This window comes from Semicossyphus pulcher, unplaced genomic scaffold (assembly GCF_022749685.1).
Source record: "Semicossyphus pulcher isolate SPU_LCO1_2020_fin unplaced genomic scaffold, fSemPul1.0.p SCAF_14, whole genome shotgun sequence".
NCBI lineage: Eukaryota > Metazoa > Chordata > Actinopteri > Labriformes > Labridae > Semicossyphus > Semicossyphus pulcher.
In genome coordinates, this window is record NW_027211648.1 from 31,230,001 (window position 1) to 31,255,000 (window position 25,000).

At 45.6% G+C, this 25,000-nt stretch overlaps 1 protein-coding gene across 1 annotated transcript in view; it reads right to left on the reverse strand.

Annotated features, from left to right (window-relative positions):
- LOC138591764 (protein phosphatase 1 regulatory subunit 37) overlaps window positions 1-25,000 on the reverse strand; it is a 56,255-nt gene that overhangs the window by 8,329 nt on the left and 22,926 nt on the right. The window contains exons 7-10 of the mRNA XM_069662452.1: window positions 22,587-22,742; window positions 22,383-22,495; window positions 18,399-18,540; window positions 17,747-17,913 (exon numbers count right to left, since the gene is read on the reverse strand). Coding sequence (XP_069518553.1) covers window positions 17,747-17,913; window positions 18,399-18,540; window positions 22,383-22,495; window positions 22,587-22,742 — 578 coding nt within the window. The remainder of the gene's footprint in view (window positions 1-17,746; window positions 17,914-18,398; window positions 18,541-22,382; window positions 22,496-22,586; window positions 22,743-25,000) is intronic.

The window sequence follows — 25,000 nt, forward strand, 5'->3', positions numbered from 1 at the left end:
ACACACGTGCACAGAGAACAATACCTGCACACACACACACACACACACACACACACACACACACACACACACACGTTAAAGTGTGTAAAGCCGAGCGAGAGGAAAACAGCATATGGATCCCCAGCAGAGGCTTTCTTACGTCTATCTGTGAAAACATTGGACAGAGAGAGAGAGGCGTCGTTTGTTCCCGCCGCGCGGCTCGACAAAAGGCACATGTGCTCGTTTTCAGACGCGGCCTCGTTTCAAAGACTCGACAGACAGCTATTTACAATATTTATACATTTAGGAGGCTGATACTATGCATATGACTGCGTGTGTGTGTGTGTGTGTGTGTGTGAAAAAAGGTTACTTTGGATGTTCTCTGATAATTGGAGCCTTAAAAGCGGCTCATTTTTAACTATGTCACCACGACTGCTCGATGACAATTAATCTGTTTGCGGCTGCTTCGCTGGCATCTGTGCCAATTACTTTATATGCTAATATATGTAAATGACATCTCAGACGCCGGTTTCAAGTGTTATGTGAGCCGCGTGTTGTGTCTTTTTTTAAACTTATATTGTTGAGGCTGATCAACAATGCGGGGGCTTTAAATTCGGAGGTGTGCGAGTTATTAATTTCCTCCCCGGCTCCTCGCTGTTCTGACTCATAAAACAGTTACTGACACGCAGGACACAGACTCACCTGAGCTCCAGGATTTCTGCGGTTTGTTCAGAACACTTTAAATATTAATTTTCATTAGTCTTAAATTAACAGAATGTGGGAACTGTCACACATGTGCTAAAAATACACAGATTAATTCTTTAGTTCTAACTCCAGTGTAAAAAAATCTCCTGTATTTATCATTAATTTTCCCACATGTTGGTGTGCTCTCTGAGGCTGCAGTGCTGCATGATAACAATCATACAGTTATTAAAAAGTCCCCGAAAACCACTCACAGGATTTACATGGTGCAGAGCTCGGAGGTGACGGGGAACCTGCATCGTTTGTTTAGCATGTAGAGCTAATTAGCAGATTATATTTAACACTACAATGTTTATTTGTGTGTTTGTCATCCACACCTGATTTATAAACAGTAAATACACGCTTGATAACGCAGTGCAGCATAGCACATAATTACAGTCTTAACACTGTCCTTATGCACGTTATAAATACGTCCAAATATATGTCAGCATAAATTAATAATTTTAATGTTTGTTCGTCAAATGAAGCTGCGACAGATTTATTTTTTTTAATTTAAAAATGATTCATAAACTTTTGATTTTGTAGCTTATTCATGTTAAATGTGGGAGAGAGCGTTAAACACAGAGCACTGACACTGTGGCTGCAGGGTTCAAGTCTGATTTAAACTGTGACCTTTGACCTTTTGTGGAAGAAGCATTCTAAATGAAATCTTCGGTTTAAGTATAAATACTTTGATCAATGAACACTTTGAGGAACATGTTTGTGTTAAACTGTTAAATATGCTCTCCATGTGTTTGTGTGCACAGGTGTGTATTACTGCAGGTTACCTGTGCTCACTTTATATATTCACAGATCTTTATGTTGAATCAAAATCCTCCGTGTGAGCATTCAGTGCGTTTCAGACATCCCTGCGTGATGTCCAACGTCACATTCCTGCGCACACCGAGCAGCTCTATTTCTACATTTTAAATAAACACGTCGGAATGTTATTTTATTTTATTGTTGTGTGTTTACGTTCAGTCTCTGGACAATAAGAGTTCTGGATGGGTTCCATTTCTAGGTTTGTTTTTGTGCTCCAAACACAAAGACACACGTCTGCGTTTACTCTGCTCCTGACACTTCTACGTGCGTGAACCTGCCGATGTTTGGAGCGTGTCTTTATCTTTCTGCGTCCGGGTAAGTGTGCTGGTTCTGCAGATCAGGGTGGTTCTGGAGATCAGGGTGGTTCTGCAGATCAGGGCGGTTAGGAGGAAGTGACCGGACGGTGTTTTGGACACGTTTCCGTCTGTTCGTGTCGACCCTCCTTCAGGACGTTTCAGACAGACGGAGGAGTCTCTGTGTTTCTGTGTTTCAGGACGAGTAACGCTGAATAAATGTTAATGAATGCACTTTGAGCAGATTCACACAGCTCTTTTCTTCTTCTATAAATGGCAGTAATTACCAGTGTTTCCTCCACACACACACGCACACGCACACACACACACACACACACACACACACACACACACACAGAGCTGCTCCTCTATTGTTCCTCGTCTCTGCCTGCAGCTTCCCATCGCTCCGACTGAAGATGTCACTGTTGTACACCAAATATCTGCTTCCTGTGTGTGTGTGTGTGTGTGTGTGCGTGTGTGTGTGTGAGATGAGAGAATATGTTTTCATGTTCATCAGTTAGAAACAAAGCGTTGTCGTATTTGAGGCGTGTGACTGTGAAGTTTTGACAATGCAGCAGCTCCATCAGATCAGATTTAAAGCTGATCATTTGAAATACGACGTGAACATGAAAGTAAAGTCACAAACACTGAATCACATTATTGTTTTTAATTGTAAATAAAGATAAATTAAGGAGTAAAAACTGTCAATGAATTTTAATTTTCTTCTTATTTTGCACCTGATTTTGTCCTTAAACTATCCGTGCTTTGACTCCGTCACGTCACTCAGAGTCACTTTAAAGATACATAAATTAAAGGTTTTATTTACAGATTTATAATGTTCATAATAATAATAATAATATAATAATAATCTGGCGCGCGGCGTGTCAGAGGCAGGAGGTGTTTCATGCGTGTAACATGTGTTGTTATCCCCTGCACTCCTCTACATGCTTTCTTTATAGTAATTACAGCATCAACAGATTTGGGAGTTATGATTTGATAATTATTTTGAGACCGGCTGTGAGAGAGACGATTAGCAGAATGTCAAAATAAAAGTCGTCGCAGTAAAAACAAGAAGAATAAAATATTCCTGTTAAACAAAAACACGGCGTCACATTCATTTAAATCACTTTGTCTGATTTTAAATCTCATAAAACATGCTGTTCATCAGAGACGGGCCGTTTCTGTGGGTCTCTTAAATCGCTCCGTTTTTGAACTGGGTTTGGTTGGTGGCTTTCTTCATCTGTTCAGAACGAACAGCAGGTTATCTGAATCTATCCACAGCAGCTTGTAGCTGATCGAATGTAAGGAGCGTCGATAACTAAAGTATATTGATACATATTGATTTGAATGAATCAGACGGATATCGAGACGTTTTGAGCCGTGCAGTGACACCAGCTGATTGAGACTTTAGACAAGTGATCAGTGGGCAGAGTCGTCTCACGCTCAGCACTAAAACAATATTAAGATTTAACACGACTGCAGCTGTGACGTCAGAGAGACACGACAGGAAACACTGCGGTTATTAACTTTAAATTTAAAGATTTAATTTGCTTTATCGCAGAATTTATTTTATAAAATATAATGACTGTAATCTAATCACACACACACACACCCACACACACACACACACACACACACACGCACACACACACACACACAGACTGATGAATGACGTGTGTTTCTGTCACTGGGACTTTGATAATTGCAGATGAACACGATGGTCTCACAGAGGGCTGCGTTACATCTGAGACCTTTGTCCAAATGTGCTTCAGCTCATAATTAATTTGTGTCTAATTAATAAACTGATTTGAACTTCGGACTTTTGGGATAAAATTCAGGAATTCAGGAAAACTCCAAAACCTGAGGCGCATAAATTAACTCATTACAAAAATAGATTAAAAAAACAATGAGCCAAGTCGAGTTGGAAACCAGGACTTTAGACCCACACACACACACACACACACGCACACACACACACACACACACACACACACACGCTCCTCATGTTGACTGAAAGCCCCCTCACATATTGCCAACACAACATGTATAGCTGGTGTGCACTGCCACACCTGTGTGTCAGACTCTGAGTCCTTTACTCAGGGAGCAGGAAGGAGGAGCTGTGTGTGTTTGCCTGCAGGTTAAAGGTCAAACTACGCTCTGCTGACTTTCTTTTACTCCACAAACAGCATTTTATTTAAATCTCGACAGATTGTCAGCAAGGAATCAAAAGTCCTCATAGAAAGCTCTGATTTGTTACAACTCAGTCCGACCGTACTGACCGTCTGACTGCTGCTCGCACTGGGAGCTACAACTCAGGAAATACACACACAAAGATCCAACATGGCTGACTACTGTTCTTCAACACTTCTGCAGGCTGAGCTCGAGCTGAACACAAACGGTCACAGTCTGAAGATGTCCTCAATGTTCTCCAGTTCACACGGACAGACACATCCTTACATCAGGTCTTAAAGCTCCAGGCCTCCTGTTGGACAATGCGGACGGACAGATGTGAGACCTGCAGCGACAGCAGCCAGGTCACATGTACAAACACAGGACCCATGAAGGCTCTGTGGTCTCTGGTCAGTAATCCAGCCTGGGTCCTAAATATGAGGATACAGCAGGTCAGATCACCTTGTTCATTTCCTTTTTGCACTGCAGGCTCATATATGATACACAATGATTTACTCCATTCAAAGTGCTTTTATTTTGAAATCTTGCATAGCTTCCTCTCTCTCCGTCAGAACAGCCGACTGCTCCTCGAGTACCTGACACTTTCTGACCTTACAGTGCCCCCCCCCTCCCTGTATTTATCTGTGTGTGACTCTCTAATCCGCCTCCTTAGCAGCGGCGTGTGAGAGCTAACACTCCTCGGTGTGATTATGTGGGGCCGGGGGCTGCTGATTATCTGCACAGACCACCGTAGAGACCCCCGGCCATGCTCTGCAGAAGCAGCTCCGCTTTAACTCGCACTAATTGATCTTCACACTTTCTAAACTTTTTTTTCTTCCTCTGAATCTGCACAGGTGAGACGGAGAGGATGTTTCTGTCAGCGGGAGATTAAAGTGCTCCGTTCTTACTGCATGCTTCTGACTTCTCTGAGTCAAACACGAGCACTACATAAACAAGCACACGGATCCTCTGCCCCCCCTCAGGAGGGGCTCTTTGGATGGGGGTGCTGGTCCACTTCAGTCCAGCCTGGAGAGCACACAGTGTGCAAACCACTGAAGCAGCTTCTGGAGCTCGAGTTGTTACTGGGACAGAGGAGTGACTGTGAGACGCTCGGAGACACTCAGGGTTCATCTGGCAGCTGATTTAGATCACGTCTCAGTCGTTCGTTAGTTTTAGTCATTTTTACACTTTATAGTTTCAGTCGGTTAAAACTCAAAACGTTTCCTCTCTGTGAACTCATTCACTGAGCCTATGAAGGTTCAATCAGCGGTAAAGCTCCGGCCTTTCATTAATGATGTCCTGACGATGTCCTCAGCGGGTGACATGGATCCTCAGCTCAGGTTATGTGGAAACTTCTGGAACGTGACGTTAGCGCACGTGAAGCCACAGAACGAAGCAGGTTCAGCAGCACGTGCTGCACATTCCTCTCTCTCCTTCTAACAGCAGCAGCTTTTGTTTTTTACATTAATAACTTTTATATTTATTTATCATCACTACTCATTTACACAGGCCGCTGATGATCGCTGCTCTGAGGGGGGAAGAAGCGTCACGTGACACGTAAAACGCCCCTTCCTCTGCGAGCGCGCTCAGAGCAAACAATGTTTGACCCATCTACCCCGACCGCCTTCCTCATGGACTCTATCAGGTCGTCTAATACTGCTGCAGATGGGTTAACACTGGCTTTGTTGGGAGTCTGTTATGTGTTTAACTTTCTTCGTTTTAACTTCTTTTAAAACCTTATCAAAGGATGTCTGAGGCTCCGCCCATCAGTTATCCACCTATCTGTTTGAGTTTTATCCTCAGACTTCCTGATCGCCGTTGATGCCACTCCTCGAGGCGTTTAATAACTCTGAGCGGCTGTGGAGCTACCTGTGACTGTCTTTACACAGGTGACACTGTGATCCAGGCTCAGTGAAAAACTCATTTCATTTAACAAACAGACTCCACATAAGGTCTGTCTCTGCGCTGGCTGGAAGAGCGGCTGAATTACAAACTACATCTCATGCAAAACAGAGACGAGCTGAAGTTTGTTCCACATTAAAACAGGAAGATGAAGGATGGAGAGAAAGGTTTGATTTCGTTTTCTGCTTTCAGGACGGAGCCGGAGCAGCAGGGAGGAATCATCGACACACAGCGTTACCTGAAACGATCACGTGCTCCTGGTTTATGTGAGTATGTACAGGATGTAAGAGAGAGAGAGTCAGAGGAGAGAGAGGAGCAGCTCCCCCCGGAGCTGAGCTGCCATATGTACGGAAACGACTCAGGTGACAACAGTCACATGTTCCCCGACATGTTACCGAGGCGTGTGTGTGTGTGTGTCTGTGTGTGTGTAATATAGGTCACCTACACCTTCGTCATGCCAGGTCATCTGTCAGAGAGCATCTTAATCACCGTTAATAATCAACAGGCCACCTGTCCTGATCTGTTCGCACTCCGCCTGCTGAACGAGACTTTAAATAGAGACGAGATTTTTATGTTCAGTAAAATTCTTGCATTCAGGCGTCCTCTCCATCTGGAGACTCTCCTCCTTCTGAATGTGCTCTTCTCCCCCTCTACGGCCAATTAGGGAGTGAATGTATGAACAAATATATCAATGGCTGTGGCTCAGAGGTACAGCGGGTTGTCTCTTAATTAGTTGATTGGTAGATCTGCGGTCCGAGCACAGGGCTCCTTCTGTCTCCAGAGAGTGAGGCCCAAAGTGCTCCCAAAGGCACGCTGTGTGTTGTTGGTTAGATGCTGATGAGCAGCCTCTGCCGTCAGTGTGTGACAGCGTGAGGGGTCTACAGACGTTCACATCGGCTCATCGGGACGTTGGACCCGCCTGTGACGGAGGGCACAGAGCGTTATTTCTTTACAATCCTCCTGAACAAACGGATTCTGAAACCTTGATGTCGGCTGGTTTCAATGTTTGGTTTGTAGTACTGTAATGAATGCATAGCCCCCCCCCACATAATACTTGCACACTGTTCTGCACAGGTACCAGGTCATCTTGTCGACCAAGCTCGCTCACGATCCAATACTACACCTTTCCAGGCCGACATGCAGACATTCTTACATATTGGCTGATTTCAAGTCGTTTTTTCACGTTGATTTTATTTTGCTTCCAGCACACGCCGTCTCTGAGCTGCAGGAGGAAAAACATTTCCTGCTATATCTACAAAACTGTCCGAGCATCTGCAGGAACGTCAGCTCGAATGCATCCATGAGTCGACTGTGTGACGACTGCAAAGACTTGTGTATTCTGCAGGACACTGAGGACATGAGGACCCGTTGATCCCAGGCGGGGTGAACCAGGGGACAGCGTCAGTGAAGCCTAAACTCCAGACCCTGACTTTGGCTCTCCTCCTGTCAGAGCTTCAATAAGACGCCGAGCGACACGGAGCGTCACAGGGAACGCCAGGACAGCGGCGTCTGGTGCCAGCATCGCCCGGAACCACAGCCGAGGTTTCTCTGACCTCTCTGACAGAGCGGAGGGGGGACGGGCATCTGCTTTAATAAGGCTGCCCACTCTTCATCCTCCATGTCGCCCCCTCGCTCCCCGAGCAGAGGAACGGGCTCGGGCACTGGGGGAGAGGTGGCAGAGGTAACAGCTGGCTGCAGCCGCGGCGGCGTGGCCGTGGCATGACCACAGCTTTATTAGCTGCGTCCAGGACACCAGCTGATCCTCTCCCAGGGTCCCTGTCACACTGATGTCTTCATCACTAAGCCGAGCAGACAGGCCGGGCCTGCCAGCCAGCCGAGGTGACAACAAATCCAATTACCTACCCTCCATGGTGCCCGGACCAGTGAGGGGGGCCATGGGACAGTGGAGGATGGAGGATGGAGGATGAGGGACAAGCAGGACAAGCTGCATGTTGAAGCTGTAACTCATGGCTGGTTTCTGGGTTTACGATCGTACGGTTACAGTAGGGTCCGTCCTCTGGGGACCATGGACATCTACTGTAATACATTTAAAGATAATCCAGCTTTAGATTCAGTGTTTGGACTCCTAAATGACACAAAAGACATTAGTGATCAAAATGAAATGTATTCATGTTTACTGGAAGATAAACGCGCTTTGGTTCTTCCAAATTTAAGACCTGAAACAAGAGACCAGCAGATACCCCGACATTTGGTTTGGATCCATCACCGAGTGAAGCAGGGCCAGAATCGCAGGTAGAAATGTGGTACGTTGAAGCGGACACTAATCTGAAGAACAGAGCCTAATTCTCCTGTTGTGTCCTCTTGTATCAAACACACTCAGGTCTGTTTGAACTCTTTGAAAGTCACCGCCAGGACGCATTCAAATAAAAGCGTTTCCCTCTTTAAGGATCCATTATGTGCGGATCACTGACCCACAGCTCACAGCGCAGGTCGACCACGGCCTCGAACGTGCACAAACTTCTGTCACCCCATTTAGCTCCTTCTTTTATTCCCACATGGAGCAGGACGGATCTGACACGGACCACGGGCTGCTTTTAAACATTAACTCAATTAAATCTCCATAAACAAATTGGTTCCTACTCATGGTCCGGGAGGGAACATGTTAAGTGCTGATGATCGCAGGCCAGTATTGATCTGCTAACAGCAGACTGTCCCCTGTGAGGATGAAGGTGAAGGAGAGGGAGGAAGGAGGGAAGGCCTTGAAAAAAAGGAAAAGGAGGGAAACAGCCGAAGCAGGACTCCTGAGCCGTTATGTTTTCGCTTCTCTTCGCTTTGTTGACGGAGTTTCACGTTATCTTCCTCAGAGGTTTGATGCCGGAGGTTTCGCCTTCAGTCGGTGACTTTGGTGCCCAGTCGGAGCAGAGCATCCACCTCTTCCTCTCCTGATATCCCTCTGTTCAGCGAAGGGATGATCGATCCGTGAGAGCAAAAAAAGAAGGGATACTTGAGGCTGCGTTTGTGTCGAGAGAGTTTAAGAGGCTCTCACTTCTGAGGTGGTTGAAGTCTTGCCAAGAAATTTCATATTCATAGTTAAATATTCAGCGCGCATGGTGGACAGGGGCAATTTCTGCAGTCAGCCCGCCATTCAGAAGTGAAAGGGAAGTGGCTGGTGGATGAAGGGAGCGAGAAAGAAAGACACGCATGGGGCTTCATGGTAGTCAGATGAGAGGCTGCCAGCTGCTGATGGGTGACTGTTTGAGCGTGGCGCCTCAGGACATGCCCGCTGAAAGGCGATGCGATCCGATACCCCCACTTATACGGGGCTGATATACATATGCCCCCTTATGCAGAGGAGGCCCATATCAATTGCAGAGCTTGCAGTGTTTTGGTCATTATGCCGAGTTGTTTGAGCGAGCGTCTTGCATGTCTGAATGGGGAATGTGGACTTACTGGGCTATGACCACAGAGAAAAGCCTCTTCTGCATAAAACGACCTCGTGGCTCCTCAGAGAAGTCGGATGGCTGAACTGTCTGCGGCGCGTCAGAGCGGCTGCAAAGTGGAGAAAGTTTTCTAAAACAAACTCACTTCCAACAGTGAAACTGTAAAAGGACCGTACTATAGGTTCTATAGGGGCTGGCTCCACTCTGTGTGGTGCTATGGTGCTTTAAGAAAACAACATGTCCTGTGATACACTTTCAAAAGGGACCGAAATCACAAGAGAGGCAACATGAGGTTGCTCTTTAATGTAGCAGTGTACAGGTAAACCGTAGCTTTACTCCTCATAAGGCTGTCCCACTTCAAAGGCTCCTTCAGATACAGCCGACACGGAGGATCCATCGGGTGCAACGTATCCCAAGATTCATTGCGTGCCAATTCAAACAAGATGGCGGACTCTAAAGCGACCGAGGAATGCGCTTAAATGTAAAAGCTTCACCTCAATCGAATAGCGAGATACAATGTGAAAAAACCAAAGAGGCCTTGAGACTTTACATTACCTTTAAAATAATAGGTTACGTTGGTGACGTTGTGCTAGCTAGTTAGCTACCTGTTATGCTAGGCGACCGGAGCAGCGCTTTGTGCCGCAAGGGTAAAACAGGAACAGCTGGTGCCGCAAACAGGAAGTCCTCTGTAGACTATGAATGATGCATCCTCTGAAGGCCACGCCCTCTGAGGGACGCAGCCCCTGAATTAAGACGCCGCTTTTGTTTACACTGGTCCACATTACGGAGAAATACTAAACCTTTATAATGAGCCCTAAGCTAATGGAGTTCGGAGGCCGTTTGTCTCTTTTATCGTTTGGTCATTTTAGATGGAAATATTGTGCGAACAGAGGGGGGGGTGACACGCAGCAAAGGGCCGAGGTCGGGAGTCGAACCTGCGACCGCTGCGTCAAGGACTGTAGCCTCTGTACACGGTGCACCCGCTTTACCAACTGAGCCAAAACAGCGCTCCGAGGTGGCTGTTTTATTAAGGCTGATTCATTAAGCTTAAGCCTGGTTTGTAGCTGCTAACTAGCAACAAGCTAACTAACCAGTAAAGCTAACGAGTGAAGAGCTGTTCATGGTAAAGAAACAGAAACAGACCAGCAGCAGCTGCTGGAGGTTTTTCTGTCACTGAAAGACCCACAGAAACTTGGTCGACTCTTCTGGGGCACAAAGTATTTTTCTTAAAACATTAAAGTATTACGACGAACTCTTTGCTGCAGAGCAACAATTATGACTCCTGTTTTATTTTAAGCACATAACAGGGAAATAAACTGATGCACAATTGTGCAATGATTCAGCTTTAGGTTCATCACTCGGTGCGTGCCGATTTCAGGACATACAGAACAAAGAAACATTCATCAGTGTGACAAAAGTGTTTTGACGCCAGCTAAGGGGAGCGCTGAGGGACAATCCTGTCTGAAGAGGTTCGACTCTTGTTCACACGTTGAGGCGAGTGTTGAATATGAACACCTGAAAAAGACTGAGTAGTGTTTCCTTGTTCCCACCTTCCTCACCTCGCTCACTGACAGGATATAAAACCCTGCTCCTCCTCTTCCTGTGAGGGAGCAGGTCACACCTCTGGGTTTGTTAGAGTGCAAGTGATTAAAAATGACAAGCAGACATGTCGAGTGTTCTTCATCAAAGACCTCCTCCTCCTCCTCCTCCTCCTCCTCCTCGCTGCGTATCAGAACCAGCCGGTCCACAGGGGGGAGCCGGGCTGGAAGTGACTCCGCTCCCCTCCGGCCCACATCCAGACCTTCCCCTGACTACACGTCCAAGTGATTACACTACACCCTCACACACACACACACACACACACACACACACACACACACACACACACGCTCAGAGGGGCTAATTAAGGCTTTAATATGCAAATGAGAGTCGCAGTAAATTACACAGCTGGCAAATATGCCTGTTTTTGCCTGAAAATACATCAGGAGTGCAGCGAGGAGTGTGTTGCTGCTGTTGTTGTTGTGTTTGCAGAGAGACAGGGGATTGCCCCCCCACAATCACCCCCCCACCAACATCTCCCCCTCAGCACCCCGAGCCCCCCCTCGTCTGCTGGAGGGACTCACTTTGTCCCTCTCTGAGTATCAGGAGGAAAAGGCGACTCTCTAATGGAGCGCGTCAGAGGAGGACAGAGAGTTTAGTGGTTTCGTCTGATATCAAACACTCTGACACTTTGTTCTGTGTCACTTCATTTTCAGCTGTTTGTCACTTTTCTGTCTGCTTCTCTGGAACACTGAGGGTCAAAATGGATTTAGTTCATCTTAATTTTATTTCAATATTATAATTTAAAAAATCTGCTTTTTTTAAATCATGCAAAAAACCAAACCAAACCACTATTGTCTGTTCTGACATCGTGACACCTCTGCTTCGCTCCCCTGAAGTGTAGCTGGGAAAACTTCATCCTGGCTTGTAGCTGCTAACTGCTACTTTGGAGCTCTCTGGTTTATTTAGACTGATTCAGTTAGCTTTAGCCTGGCTTGTAGCTGCTAACTCGCTAACGTTCTGACTGCTGTATAATAATTGAAATTCAGGATAAATGTTGTTCAACTCAAACTATGATTTTTTATCTTTAACCTAAACAAGCAGTTTTTACCTATAACCCAACCAAACTATAACCCAACCCAACTATAACCCAACCCAACTATAACCCAACCCAACTATAACCCAACCCAACTATAACCTAACCCAACTATAACCCAACCAAACTATAACCCAACCCAACTATAACCGAACCCAACTATAACCCAACCCAACTATAACCTAACCCAACTATAACCCAACCAAACTATAACCCAACCCAACTATAACCGAACCCAACTATAACCTAACCCAACTATAACCGAACCAAACTATAACCTAACCCAACTATAACCCAACCCAACTATAACCGAACCAAACTATAACCCAACCCAACTATAACCTAACCCAACTATAACCTAACCCAACTATAACCCAACCAAACTATAACCTAACCCAACTATAACCTAACCCAACTATAACCCAACCCAACTATAACCGAACCAAACTATAACCCAACCCAACTATAACCTAACCCAACTATAACCCAACCCAACTATAACCGAACCAAACTATAACCCAACCCAACTATAACCCAACCAAACTATAACCTAACCAAACTAGTCTTATTAGTTTAAAGCGACTTGTAAAGCTTGTCTAACCCGACCTCTTTATTATAAATATTAGTTCCATATATATCATTAGTAACTTGAGCCTGCCCGTGCGTATGTTACAATAGACGGCTCCTAGGTCTTCATATTGTGAAGCTCAGGGCCTCTGACCAAACTGCTGTTTCCATCCAGTTGTTGCCTTTTTGCTGACCTGTCTGAAACAGCATCTAAGTGATAATGACGCAGTGTGTTAGGTTGTGATGAAGTGTTCTTTAACTATAAATGACATTAGATTAACATCAGACAGTCATTCATAAAGCCTGTTAGCACGCAGCAGCTACATCTGTTCTTTGGTCGTTCATTGCAGACCCAGTTTGGTCCCAGAGACGCTGATAGAACAGAGTATTATTTATGTGTTCAATACTGTGTGTAACTTAAAGAGCACATATTTAAATGGTGTTCAGTGAAACTTTCCTCACAGTCTCTCCTGTCAGGTCACGAGCTGTCCTCTAGTTGTCCCTCCCCGCACCGTGTCAGCTGTACTGGGAGCTGTGGTTCCAGTAGGTGCCTGGCTGATCTGGTATCAGTGTGAACCCTGCCCCCCGCCCGCTCTGAGCCTCTCCCCGCTGCCCTGTGAGGCATGCTGGGAGGTTTGTTCTGCCTGGTTGCCGGTGTCTGCGTACGTTCCCGGGTCCCCAGAGCAGCCGTGTCATCATGATGCTTCTGAAACCTGAGCGCGGCTCCATGCATGGTCAGGCCGTCCTGTCACCCAGCCGCCCTGCAGGGACTGACCGTGACAGGAAGGAGCCCAACAACACGCCAGGAGACCTCTCTGTTTCACGTAAGAGTCCTTTAAACGCTGCTCTTTGTGCAGAACATTTCCCTCAGAGAGCTCTCTGCAGACTCGTACAAACACGTGTAGCTCGTCTCAGGTGTCAGTCCTGAACTCTGCACAGGAAACTACAGGAAACCAAAGTGAGGTGTGCACAGGTAGATGGACGAAGTAAAGAATAACTGATCTGTGCACGTGTAGAAGCACATGTCGGTCATGTTTCATCATGGACACATATTCAAAGCTCACAAATAACGTGTATGAAGAGAAGGGCTGCATGTACTGTAGACGTTTACAGCAGTCTCTGAAGTTCTGGTTCAATATGAGAACGCGTCAATGTTCACATGTATAGATCGAGTCCCAAACTGGAGATCAATCACAGTTACAAGGCTCAGAGTTTAGAGCCAGGCTAGCAGCTCTGTGAGGATGTGCTTAAGCTAAATGCTAATGTTGTTAATACAAACACGTTTTATTTATCAGGTAAGGTTTACACACCCTTTTCTGGAGGACGATCCCTCCGACAGTCTCCAGTCAGACAGACTCCCTTTGAGCCACGTATGCTGCGAGGACGGCTCACAGACATTACCTCCCACAGCTGCCTGTAGTGCAAAGTGTTTTGTCGACATGTTTGATGAAAGCTTCTGTGTTGACAGTGAACAGTCTGCAGATCAGGATGGACTACAAGTAAAAAGAGTTTGTGAAACGTCTCTGGCTCAGGCCCAGCGCTGACAGGAGGGTGTATTGCTAATGTGGTGCTGCTCATCGTCTCTGTCCCTGAGCCCACACAGCGCTCCAGTGTTACTGCACGGCAGACCAACCAGCACTCTGACCTCTGCAGGGACTGTGTGTGTGTTACAAGCAGGATGAGAGTCAAATACACCTCTCTGCCATAAAGTCAGCTTTGATGGTGACTATTAGACGGAAGACGAAGAGCTGGTCCCCTGAAACGGCTCGTCAGCGCTCGTTTGGAGGTGTTTCAGGTTTAAGAAGAAACAATAATCAGCAGAGAGGTCATGACCCCTGCGTCTGCGCCGCAAAGCAACACGACTAACTCGTTAAGCAGCTGAAAGAACAAAGTGCAGCATGATGAGTGTGTGAAGGCCGAGAGGAAGAACGAGCTGCTGCCCGTCCTCCAGCGTCACGTCAGACATCCAGCACAGAGACGCCCTGTCCACCCAGCTCCCACAGACACACTGACATTACCCATGATGCACCACACTCAGGTAAAGAACCTGATGTAGAGTCTTGTGCAAACACTAAATAAACTAAAACATCCTCTCGTTTTTGTGCTGAATTTTAAACACATTTGACTCGGTGTGAAACCATGGTTACAAACGAACTCGCTGCTGGTTTGTTTTCCACGTTTATTATTTTATTTGTTTGTTTATGTGTTTTTATTCGGTTTGAAATGTCTCTGAAAATGTCTCAATATCACTCAGTACAAACTGAATCAATGATTCGATTTAGAATAGAGTCATGGTTAGTGCAGATGTTGGACTGGACTTGATTATAATTATAGGTGCTTCAATACTACAATACATGATCTATAGATGATTAACTGTCATGCACATAAATAAAACTGAACTTTATAAATGTCATAAAGGTGGAAGTGCTGGCAGAGGTGAACTGTAACAGGTTACACCTGAGTGCAGGTCATACTAATATAAAAAACACTTTGTTTCTGTTTGGCTTCAATTTAAAGAAGCTTGACTGCTTCTGTCTCCTCCACAGGAGCACACACACACGCACACGCACACGCACGCACACACACACACACACACACACACACACGCACACACACACACACACACACACGCTCACACACACACACTCACGCTCACACACACACACACACACACACACACACGCTCCATGCTGCTGTAATTATCACTCAGTGAGACGACCACTCTGTAACGCCTTGCTGACACGCGACATTGAGGAGAGGACGCCGAGCAGCGTTATCTCTGCAGGAAACAGCTGACACAAATCCAAAGACAAATATTGGAGCATCAAACAGGTAAACAGGTAAACAGGCCGCGCGTCTTCCTCGTCCGAGCCGAGATGAAGAGGAAGGAGGGAGTTCAGTTCATTAGCGGCTGACGGAGTCCCCGATCAGGACGGATAAACAGCTCCACCTTGCTCAGAGCTGCAGCCCCTCTCAGAGGCAGATCCCACCCGGCCGGCTGCATGAATATTTTAGGAGAGTAAATAATTAATAATTAAAGCCGACAGGCCAGTGATCAGATGCAGCGGCGTGGCAACAGACATGAAAAATCTGACTCTTGTAAACAAAGACAAGAGAACCCACATTTCCTCCTCTCGCCACCTTCTTTTCTCACCTTTTAAATATGCGCATCTTCAATCGCCCCCCCGCACACCCTAAAACCACACACACACACACACACACACACACACACACACAGCGCACATCAGCCGCTCACAAAGTGCTGCCGTAACCCCCTCTGTCACTCACTCACATTCATACCGTCACTTATTTTCCTTACAAGAATGAGATTTCCTGCTCTTCCTGGGCGGCCGGGATGTGACTGAGCGAGAACACTTGATCTGGCCGCCCGCTGTTTTCTGATGGAAAGATTTGCTTTTTAATACAATCGTCAGTCCTCCCACCTGGATGTGCCACGCCAAGACAAATCCCAGCTGTGTGACTCCAAAACCTGACAGAGCTTAAAAATTCCCTTATTACCATTCCCTTAAAATAGCAGCCGCACTAACTCCCACCAATGGCGGGAATGCTAATCACGTCTCTGGGCGGCTTAGAGGAGCATGAAAACAGAGCCGCCAATATGGAGGCTTTGGTGCATGTGCAAGACGTGAGGAAGAGGAAGAGGAAGGAGTCCCAGCTATAATGACACACATTCACAGAAGCTCTTAAAAGCTGCCTCTCTGAAATCTGGCACATCTCGCCGGCTGACTTTAGCCAGAGGAGACATTTCATAAAAATCAGACTTAATCGTGTAAACAGCGCGCAGACAAACAGAAAACCACTGCAAACAAAAATAAAACAACTTTGGAAGCTGTGCACGGATCGCCTTCAGAGTTAATTTTAAAGTAAGCATCCCGCTCCTCCGAGATTTTAATTAATGCTTTAATATGCAAATAAGTTAGCAGAGATAAAATCATGACAAACAGATGGCAAGTGTGGGTAATTATTTTGTGAATCCAGCAGGGGCATGTATTAAAGTTATGGCGTCGTTTTCCTCGGGCCTCTGCAGCCACGGATGGGAGCAGAAACACAAGAAGAGCTGATGAAACGAGACACAAATGACTTACTTGTGTCTCCAAGTGACAAATCTGTGACCACAGTGAGTGTGAATGTTTCACAACACACATGATGTTAAGGAGAAGTAATCCTCAAGTCACCGATTCAGCCCCGATCAGAGGCTGGATCTCAATGAAAGCAGCGGCGGCGGTTTGAAGGCTGCGGAGCTCGAACACGGAGCTGAGTGTGTGCAGCAGGCAGGTGGAGGTCTGCAGACAGGAGTCAGAACAACAGGTCCTGTCCTGATGCTTTAATAACCACCTGCACTAAACTGTCTCATCATCATCAGGTTACCGTGCTTTCAGAGGCTGCAGCACCTGGAGCGTCGCTCTTAAATCACAGCTCATTGTGTCATTAAAATGATAAATCTGTTGTTTTAAAGGGAGACATAAGAACAAAGATTAACCTTATTTATTTATTTTATTTATTTATTTTATGACTATTGGTTATTTTTCACAATTCCATAAATACCCAACAGACTGATAATCTCTGTGTGGAACAGTGTTCTGTGCTGTGGACTGCAAAGATCTCATATATAATTATTATTCTTCGCCTGTGTACAGAAAGAGATTCAGAAATGAGCTGCAGTCACAGCCTGAATGAGAAACATAACTAAACACTGAGATGAACTTCTGTAGAGTAAAACATGTTACAGGTGTTTACATCACGTCGGTGGTTTTGTATGTTTTACCTTTTGTGTGTGTGTTGTTTTCACGTTGATCGGTCTCTACCATCACGTTTATATTTTCTGGATATTTTTGTGTGAAAGAAAAAAGAAATCACACATGATCACATGATCACCAGATTTAGATTTCCTTTACACCTTTCTTAGCGTGTTTTGTAACACCAGCAAACCCTGATGTAACATACACAGAAACCGTGGCTAACAGTCGCTAATGAGTTTTTCAAAGATGTGTTGAGACTTAAAAAATGTCTCCAGATTTTTACTTTCTATTGTTTTCCAGTCGTGTGCTCGGTAACGTCGTCCTTCTATGGTCACTCACTATGGTCACAGCATCCCTACGATCATGGAACCACCCAGCCAACATTACAGCTCCGAGTACATCTCAGTAGCATGCCAAACACCACGCTCAACCGCACACACACAGACATCAGGTGTGTAACCACACTGATAACTTTACCTGCTCCTGTGGAGGTCTGAGGTCCACATCCAGTCCAGTCAGGGAGCCGTTTATCCTCAGGGCCAGACACAACGCCATCAGACCCCCGACCCTCACCTGGTTCTGACGGAGGTCCAGCTGCTGGATCTGACGACTCTCTGCCAGGAACTCTGCCAACGCCACCGCACCTTCACCGAGATGTAACATGTGACAGAGTGATGAGGGGACAATCAAACCTGCATGTTGATTTACACACAAATATAAAATAACAGGCTCGTCCTTCTCAACTGTGAATGCTGTCTGACTGTTACAAACCCAACGTCTTCTAATTAAGACAAAAGAAGCTATTTAACAATTGATTTCACATTTTACAGAATAAATAGTCTTAAAAATAACGAGCAGATTAATAAAGAAATGATTCAAAGCTAAACAGATGTGCGAGAGGCTCATGTGAAAGCAAAGATGCATCACTGATGCACACATTTATTAAACAAACATTTAAATACTTTTCAATCCAAACATATTTAAATATATTTATAAATGATGTCACACATAATTAAAAAGCAAATATAATTATTTATATATTTATTTATCAGAGACCTTTTCTCTCCCACAGTTAGACGTTCAAACACAACAGTGACGCGGTGGTGCATGTAACAGACAGGTGTTGTACCTTCACAGGTGATGTTGGTCTGCGACAGGCCGAGCTGCAGCAAAGAGCAGTTCTGCATCAGAGGCTCCCTGATCACCTGGATGCCCTCGTTCCCCAGGACGTTCTCACCCAGATCCAGAACCTGCAGAACCCTCAGCGCCGGCTGTAGAACAGGGAGGCCATAAACAGTCATTTACATGAACTGGATTCAGAAACACAGACTGGAGGATTTTAATGATTGTTTGTCTGTGTGCTACGTTCAGTGTGTGAGTGAGTGTGTAAAAGGCGGAGAAGTTTTAATCATCATTATTATTATGCGGTGATTATTTTTCCTTTTCTAACTGTTTCTAACGTCTCATGTTAAACGCTCAGAACTTCTGTTTCCACTCTCCAGAGCCACATTAGCATTGAAGGTTGATTAGCTGGCGCACAAAGCTGGGGGTGTCTGGGGCACAAGAGGCCCATGCTGCCCAACAGCTTGAAGAGGAACGCGCCACCCACTCCTCAATGCCCCCTCGCCTCGCCACCCTTGTTAGATTCCTCTGGTCACTGCTCTGAACAGAGAGGGAGCGCGGGGGTGGAAAGGAAGCCAGGAAGGCAAGCGACAGACCCAGAGAGCGTCTTCTTCTGAGTTAATTTGCACCGCCGTGACAACAAACACACTTGAGATTGTCCCCCCCTCTTTTTTTCCTCACTGAGTCGCGGCACACAGAGGCAACGCCACATCCAACGCGTGGAGAGAAGCTTCTCCGGTGAAGAGGGGAGGAGGAGAGGGAGGAAGAGCGGCTCCAATGGATATGCACCAGGGATAATAGCAGACAATTAAAGAGGCGACTGCGTGGTTGAGAGTGTGTGAGAGTCAAGCTTGGTTGAAGCCTGTCAAACGTAAACCACGGGAGGGTTGGAGTGAGAAGTTTGAGGGGGGTAGGAGTGTGAAACCACCAAATACACAGTATGCTTTCACACATGACATGCTGGCTTTAAACAAAAAAACAAAACACCAGAAGCACACAATGTAGGAAAACAAGAGGCGCGCATGACATTTTCTACTCAGAATAATCATTTTTAGAGTAAATTTAGACTTCTTTAGCCGCTTTCTGAAAGTGGGAGAGGAAGTCAAGAGGATTTGGGTCCAAATAGACTCCCCAGTCTTTATTCTTGTCTGTGCCACCGAGTCGCCTCTCTAATTGTCCGCTGCTCAACACGCCAACAGAAAAGCACCAAACAAAAGATTAAGACCAGCTCTCCTGTTTTCATATCCGACACAGCCAGCAGGGTCTCGTTATTTATTTGTCCACGTTAGCTAGCCTGCACATATTAGCCTACATTTTTAAAACAGAGCTGTTGTAAACATAAGCTGACATTCACTCCAAACGAAACCTTGCTACGTTACCTTGTCTGGATCTTAATTCATCCACTCGTGCAAGTATTTAGCTACCTCAGCTAGTATGAATGAATTAGCTTTCTCTGTGCAATCAAGACAGCTTATTGCTATGTTAGCTAGTAGTGAGCTGATATTATCCGCTCAAGACGGTACTCTGCTGTGTTAGCTGGTCTAGATAAATTAGTTGACGGTACTCATTCAAAACAGTTGTTTTCAACGTTAGCTACACTGGACATGATGGACAACAGTACAATCACAAGACGGTATTTTGCTACGTTAGTTAGTCTGGGTTATTAGCTAACTTTACCAACACAAGACAATATTATACGTAAGCATGTGTTGATGAATTAACCTGTTTCATCCACTCAGGACATTCTACTGTTTTATGCTAGTCTCAAAATATTAGCTGACAAGACTCACAAAGCTGTATTTAGTTGCCTTAGCTAATCTGGATATATGACTTAACAATATCCACCTTTTTGCTTTTAGTCTGAATATGTTAGCTAACAGCATCATCTTGAGACTAGCTACTCTGGTGTTATCTACTCAAGACTGTATTTGGCTGCGTTAGAAAACAAGCTAATGTTAGCTAACAAACCAAACAAAGTTCCCTGGTGAAACAAATGCCCTGCCGATGTTGAACGTTCACCCAGCGATTCCTGTTGTGCCAGTCGGTCTTCACTCGTCTCCTCTCCATCATATTTAACACAACCAGGTCTATCATCTTTGTTTCTATGTAGGCTTGTCTGGATGAAGTAGTTTACGTTTTGCACTTAAGACAACATCTTGCTACGTTAGCTAGTCTTGGTGAATAAGCTGATATCAACTCCGGAGAAATATTCTGCTATGCTAGCTAATCTGATTATATTAGCTCAAGTTTTCAGTCTAAGACTGTATTTTTCTATGTTAACTATCAGATATATTAGGGGGCATTATCCATTTAAGACAGTATTCTACTACGCTAGCTAGTCGGGGAATAGTATTTTACATTATTCACTCAAATCAGTTTTTTGCTACATTAGCTAGACTAGATAAATTAGCTTGTGCGATCCACTCAAGGCGGTATTTTGCTATGTTAGCAAGCATGGTATGGTATGGCATGGTTAATTAACCAACAGTCTCCAATTATAGCAACCATTTTGTTTTGCTACATAAGCTAGTCTAGATATGTCGGCTGACAGCATCATCAGACTGTTTTGTTACATAAACAAAGCCTAGCTGACTTTATCTACACACGACAGTGTTTTTATACGTAAGCGTGTCTGGATGAATTAACTTGATTAATCCTCTCATGACAGCATTTTGCTGTGTTAGCTGTCCTGGATTAGCTGAGGTTATCCACTGAACATTGTATTTGGCTATATTAGCTAGCTAGCAACTTTTGAACATTAGCATGCAGACCTCTGCCGACTGCAAACAGGCAGAATTCTTCTCAGCCTGTTTGGTAGCTAGCTAATGTTAGCTAGTGTTTGCGCTGTAGGAGAGCTGAAGACAGGCGAGGTTTGTGTGAAACCCCAAAAAACAGGATAAGCTTTCACACGCTGGCTTCAAACTAAAAACAAGACAGGGAAGCACGGGATAGAAAAACTCGAGTCCTGAAGTGAGAGTGAAGACGATTTTAGGCCACAAATTTAGACCCCTTGTCTTAGTGCTTCAACCAGCCACGAGGACGGAGAGTAAAAGCACCAACCAGAAAGGTTAATAACAGCTCTCCTCTTCATCATATTTGACACAACCAGCCACGGGTCTAATTATCATCATTATGGCCTGCAAGGACATCTACTTATCCCTGTGACTGGCAGGCCGCATGAGCAGCCCTCCTTAACACTCATCTATTATTTAATCAAAGTGTTTCTTCTTTTGGTAGCACTGGAGGAGACAGGGGAAGTGTGTGTGAGTGTGTGAACGAGGCAGGTCTTTAATTTCCAGCCTTTTGACTTCCACAATCGCCACTCACATGACAGGAAGGTGCAGTTATGCTGCCAATCAGGCAGAAGGAATGCATGTTATTAGGAGTGTACAGTGTGGAGGCGGGACCCTTTCAGAGGGGGACTTCTCCGTATGAGGCCGGGCGCTCTTCAGTCCCCAAATTCTGGATAGTAGAAATCAGATATCTGTCAGATGTCTTATAATACTGTGTGGAGTTGTATTTATTAGTGACAGAGTAAGCCATTAAGTGAGCTGCAGTCAGTGTGCTGACGTTCGCACTCTGTAGGAATGATCAACATCATTCATTGTTTGTTGACATTAAAAAAGCAACGTCTAAGCTAACGTCGGGTATTGTTGCACACTGTTTGAGCTGCAGGGGAGCTAAGGAGAGCTAAGGAGAGCTAAGATTTTAGAACATGAATAATATGAAGGGAATATATGCTCAGTGAAAAAGGCAACAAGAAAACTTGAGACGATTCAAACTCTTCCTCAAGAGGTCGTTTGCAGCTACCTCTTCGTAGCTCCCGAGGTTACACAGAAGGAAAGGCTGTAGCTGAGGCTCCTTCTATATGTAACTACCCGTCAGAGCTACAGCAGCTACAGAAGAACTGTGCCTTGTTCAACCATTGTCCTTCAGGCCTGAATCATTGCTAATGTTACGACAAACTTAAAGCCATTGTTGTGATCCTCACCAGAGCTTTGGCCAGGTGTACCATGCCGTCTGCAGTGATCTGGTTGTTCCTCAGCAGTAAGACCTTCAGACCTGCCGTCTGCCGCCTCAGACCATCACACAGCTCCTCCAGACCTGGACAGGAAAAAAAACACAACATAAAAAGCTATGCTACAAGAAGACAAAATGGCTACCAGACAATTGATGCAGAGTCTCAATATCTTACCAGCATCTGCTACATTATTGTTGCTGAGCTGCAGAGTCAGTAAGGTGGTGTTGTAGCGCAGCAGCTCTCCGAGCTGCAGGGCGTCCTGGTAACTGTTCAGCTGGTTGTTGGTGAGGTGGAGCTCCTGCAAAGCCTTGTTTGACTTCAGAGCACTAACTAGAAAAACCAACACAAGACAAGAAAGGAGCACTCAATAGATCAGGAACAGGATAGTCATTATAACCACAACACTAAAGCACGCTCCTCCCCACCGTGTGCTTCTCACCATATAAAACTCTGATTGCCTGCAGAACGTTTGCAGACTTCCTGTTTTCTAAGAGTAATGGAGATGGCACTCGCAAAGTGAGCATGAGCCTCGAACATATTTGTGAGAAGGTGACGAGGTTGAAGAAAACCTAAACTTTCTATAAAGTCTAACATAAAACTGATAAAAGGCAGGTTTACTACAATATCTTATACGTACTTTTGATCAAAGATCAGAGGGAAATCGTTTTTCATGTTGACATGGCTATGTGAGAATCCTTTAAGACGTGTTCCGAGGGATATGTCCATGCATTGCAGACATCTGAGAGATGTAAAGCAGGTTAAATATCCACGAGTCCAAATAATGTAACATATTTCTTTTGACCCGAAGTGACGGAGGGAACAACCTAAAGACGATAAAAGCTAAAGAGTCTGCGGAGGGAAATATCACCAGGAGGAGGCGCAACACCTGCAACAGAAAATCTGTTTGTTTTTCCTTTGAAGGTCCTCGGATGTGTGACCCCCTGACCTCTCATGCAAACACCCACACCCTGAAGAAACCAGGTGCTGAACCTGACGTTTTCTCACCTGATCGGTGTTGTTGTGGGAGGATGTCGGAACAACAGTGAAGCTAACAGTGACGAGGACTTGAGACAACAGATGAATTCACTCTCCTAACTTTGGATGGAAACCCCCCCCTACCTATCATCCCCCCAAATTAGGACATATGGATTGTTTTAAATTGGTATTAGTTATGATCCATCGTCCTCTGAGCACCAAACGTGGAGCCTGCAGGTTGAAACGGCTGCAGACTGATTGAAGGCGAGTGAACTTGAGCATGAAAACGAGAGCACAGCAGGAAGTCTGCCTCCTGCAAATTACTGCACTAAAGATCAAGTGGCACTCCTGCACCAACATGGAGGAGCCATTGTTGAAGCTGTGACTCCTCAGAACCATGAAACACGGTCAACCCTGCGGGTCCAGTCCTCAAAGTGTCAGAATATCTTCATCACATGTTTAACAGAGAATCTTCGTGTGTCTGTGTGTTCTGGGCCTCCCTGTGTATTTATTTACTGTACTGTGTGACTGCTGTGTCCGTGTTTGTGGCCCCTCGCTGCCCTTGCTTCAGATCGATGCTGCAGATTTGATCAGGCCTGTCGGGCTGCATGTGGAATGCCAACATTGTCATCAGGCACAGTGGGAACCAAATGTTGGAATCGGTGGGATTGATCCGGTCGACTCCACCGCCAGCGCCCAATCCCGCAATCACAGGCCCCTCCGATCGAAGGCAATGATCCTCAGCTGGGACCCCCCGCCGGGCGAAGGCAGGGAGGACGGGCAGGGGGAGAGATGAGTGAGGGAGGAGGGGGAGGGGGGAGGATGCGAGACCCTAAAATATCAAAGAGATCCAGGAAACGGCAGAAAATGTTGGAGGAGCAAGTTTGTGTCGGGAGGAGTGGACATCACACTGCGTCCATTTGGATCTTTGTCTGCTCCAGCTGAGACGAGACGCTGAGCTCGGGTCGGGATTCTTGAGTCCCAAAGAAAAGTCAGAAAGAGTTTTCACCATGACAACGGATCAGGGACCAGAGTCTGAAGATGACCTGACTTTCTAAAGATGATGAGCACCTTCAGCACACTATTAACAAACACTGTGTGTGTCTGTCCATCCGGGTCCAGCACTTAACCCCCCTCTGAGTGTTGTGTGGTCCCGTGGTGAGTGTATTTATATGTGTACACTCGTCCATTAATTGTGTGTATGTGTTCCTGGGGGGTCCAACTCCCTCCATTCACTCTGTCCTTCACCGCTGGTTCAGCTCAGAGATACAGCAGCCGATCAATGACATCATCTGATGACTGCTTCACACTTTACTGTCATTAATGGGTGAGAAGTGAAGGATCCTGTCCTACACACGACATGCACACTGTTAACATGATACAGCGCTACTTATTCAAAGCAGACTGTACACAAAGATGGCCGACGCGTCTCCTCCTCCTCTCATTGTTCTGAAGTGAAAACCTTGTTGTGTTTATCACGTGCAATGAAAAATGTGTCTCAGTGATATATTTGTTCCAGAGACTACCTGCCTCCATAATGTGTGTGTGTGTGTGTGTGTGTGTGTGTGTGTGTGTGTGTGTGTGTGTGTGTGTGTGTGTGTGTGTGCGTGTGT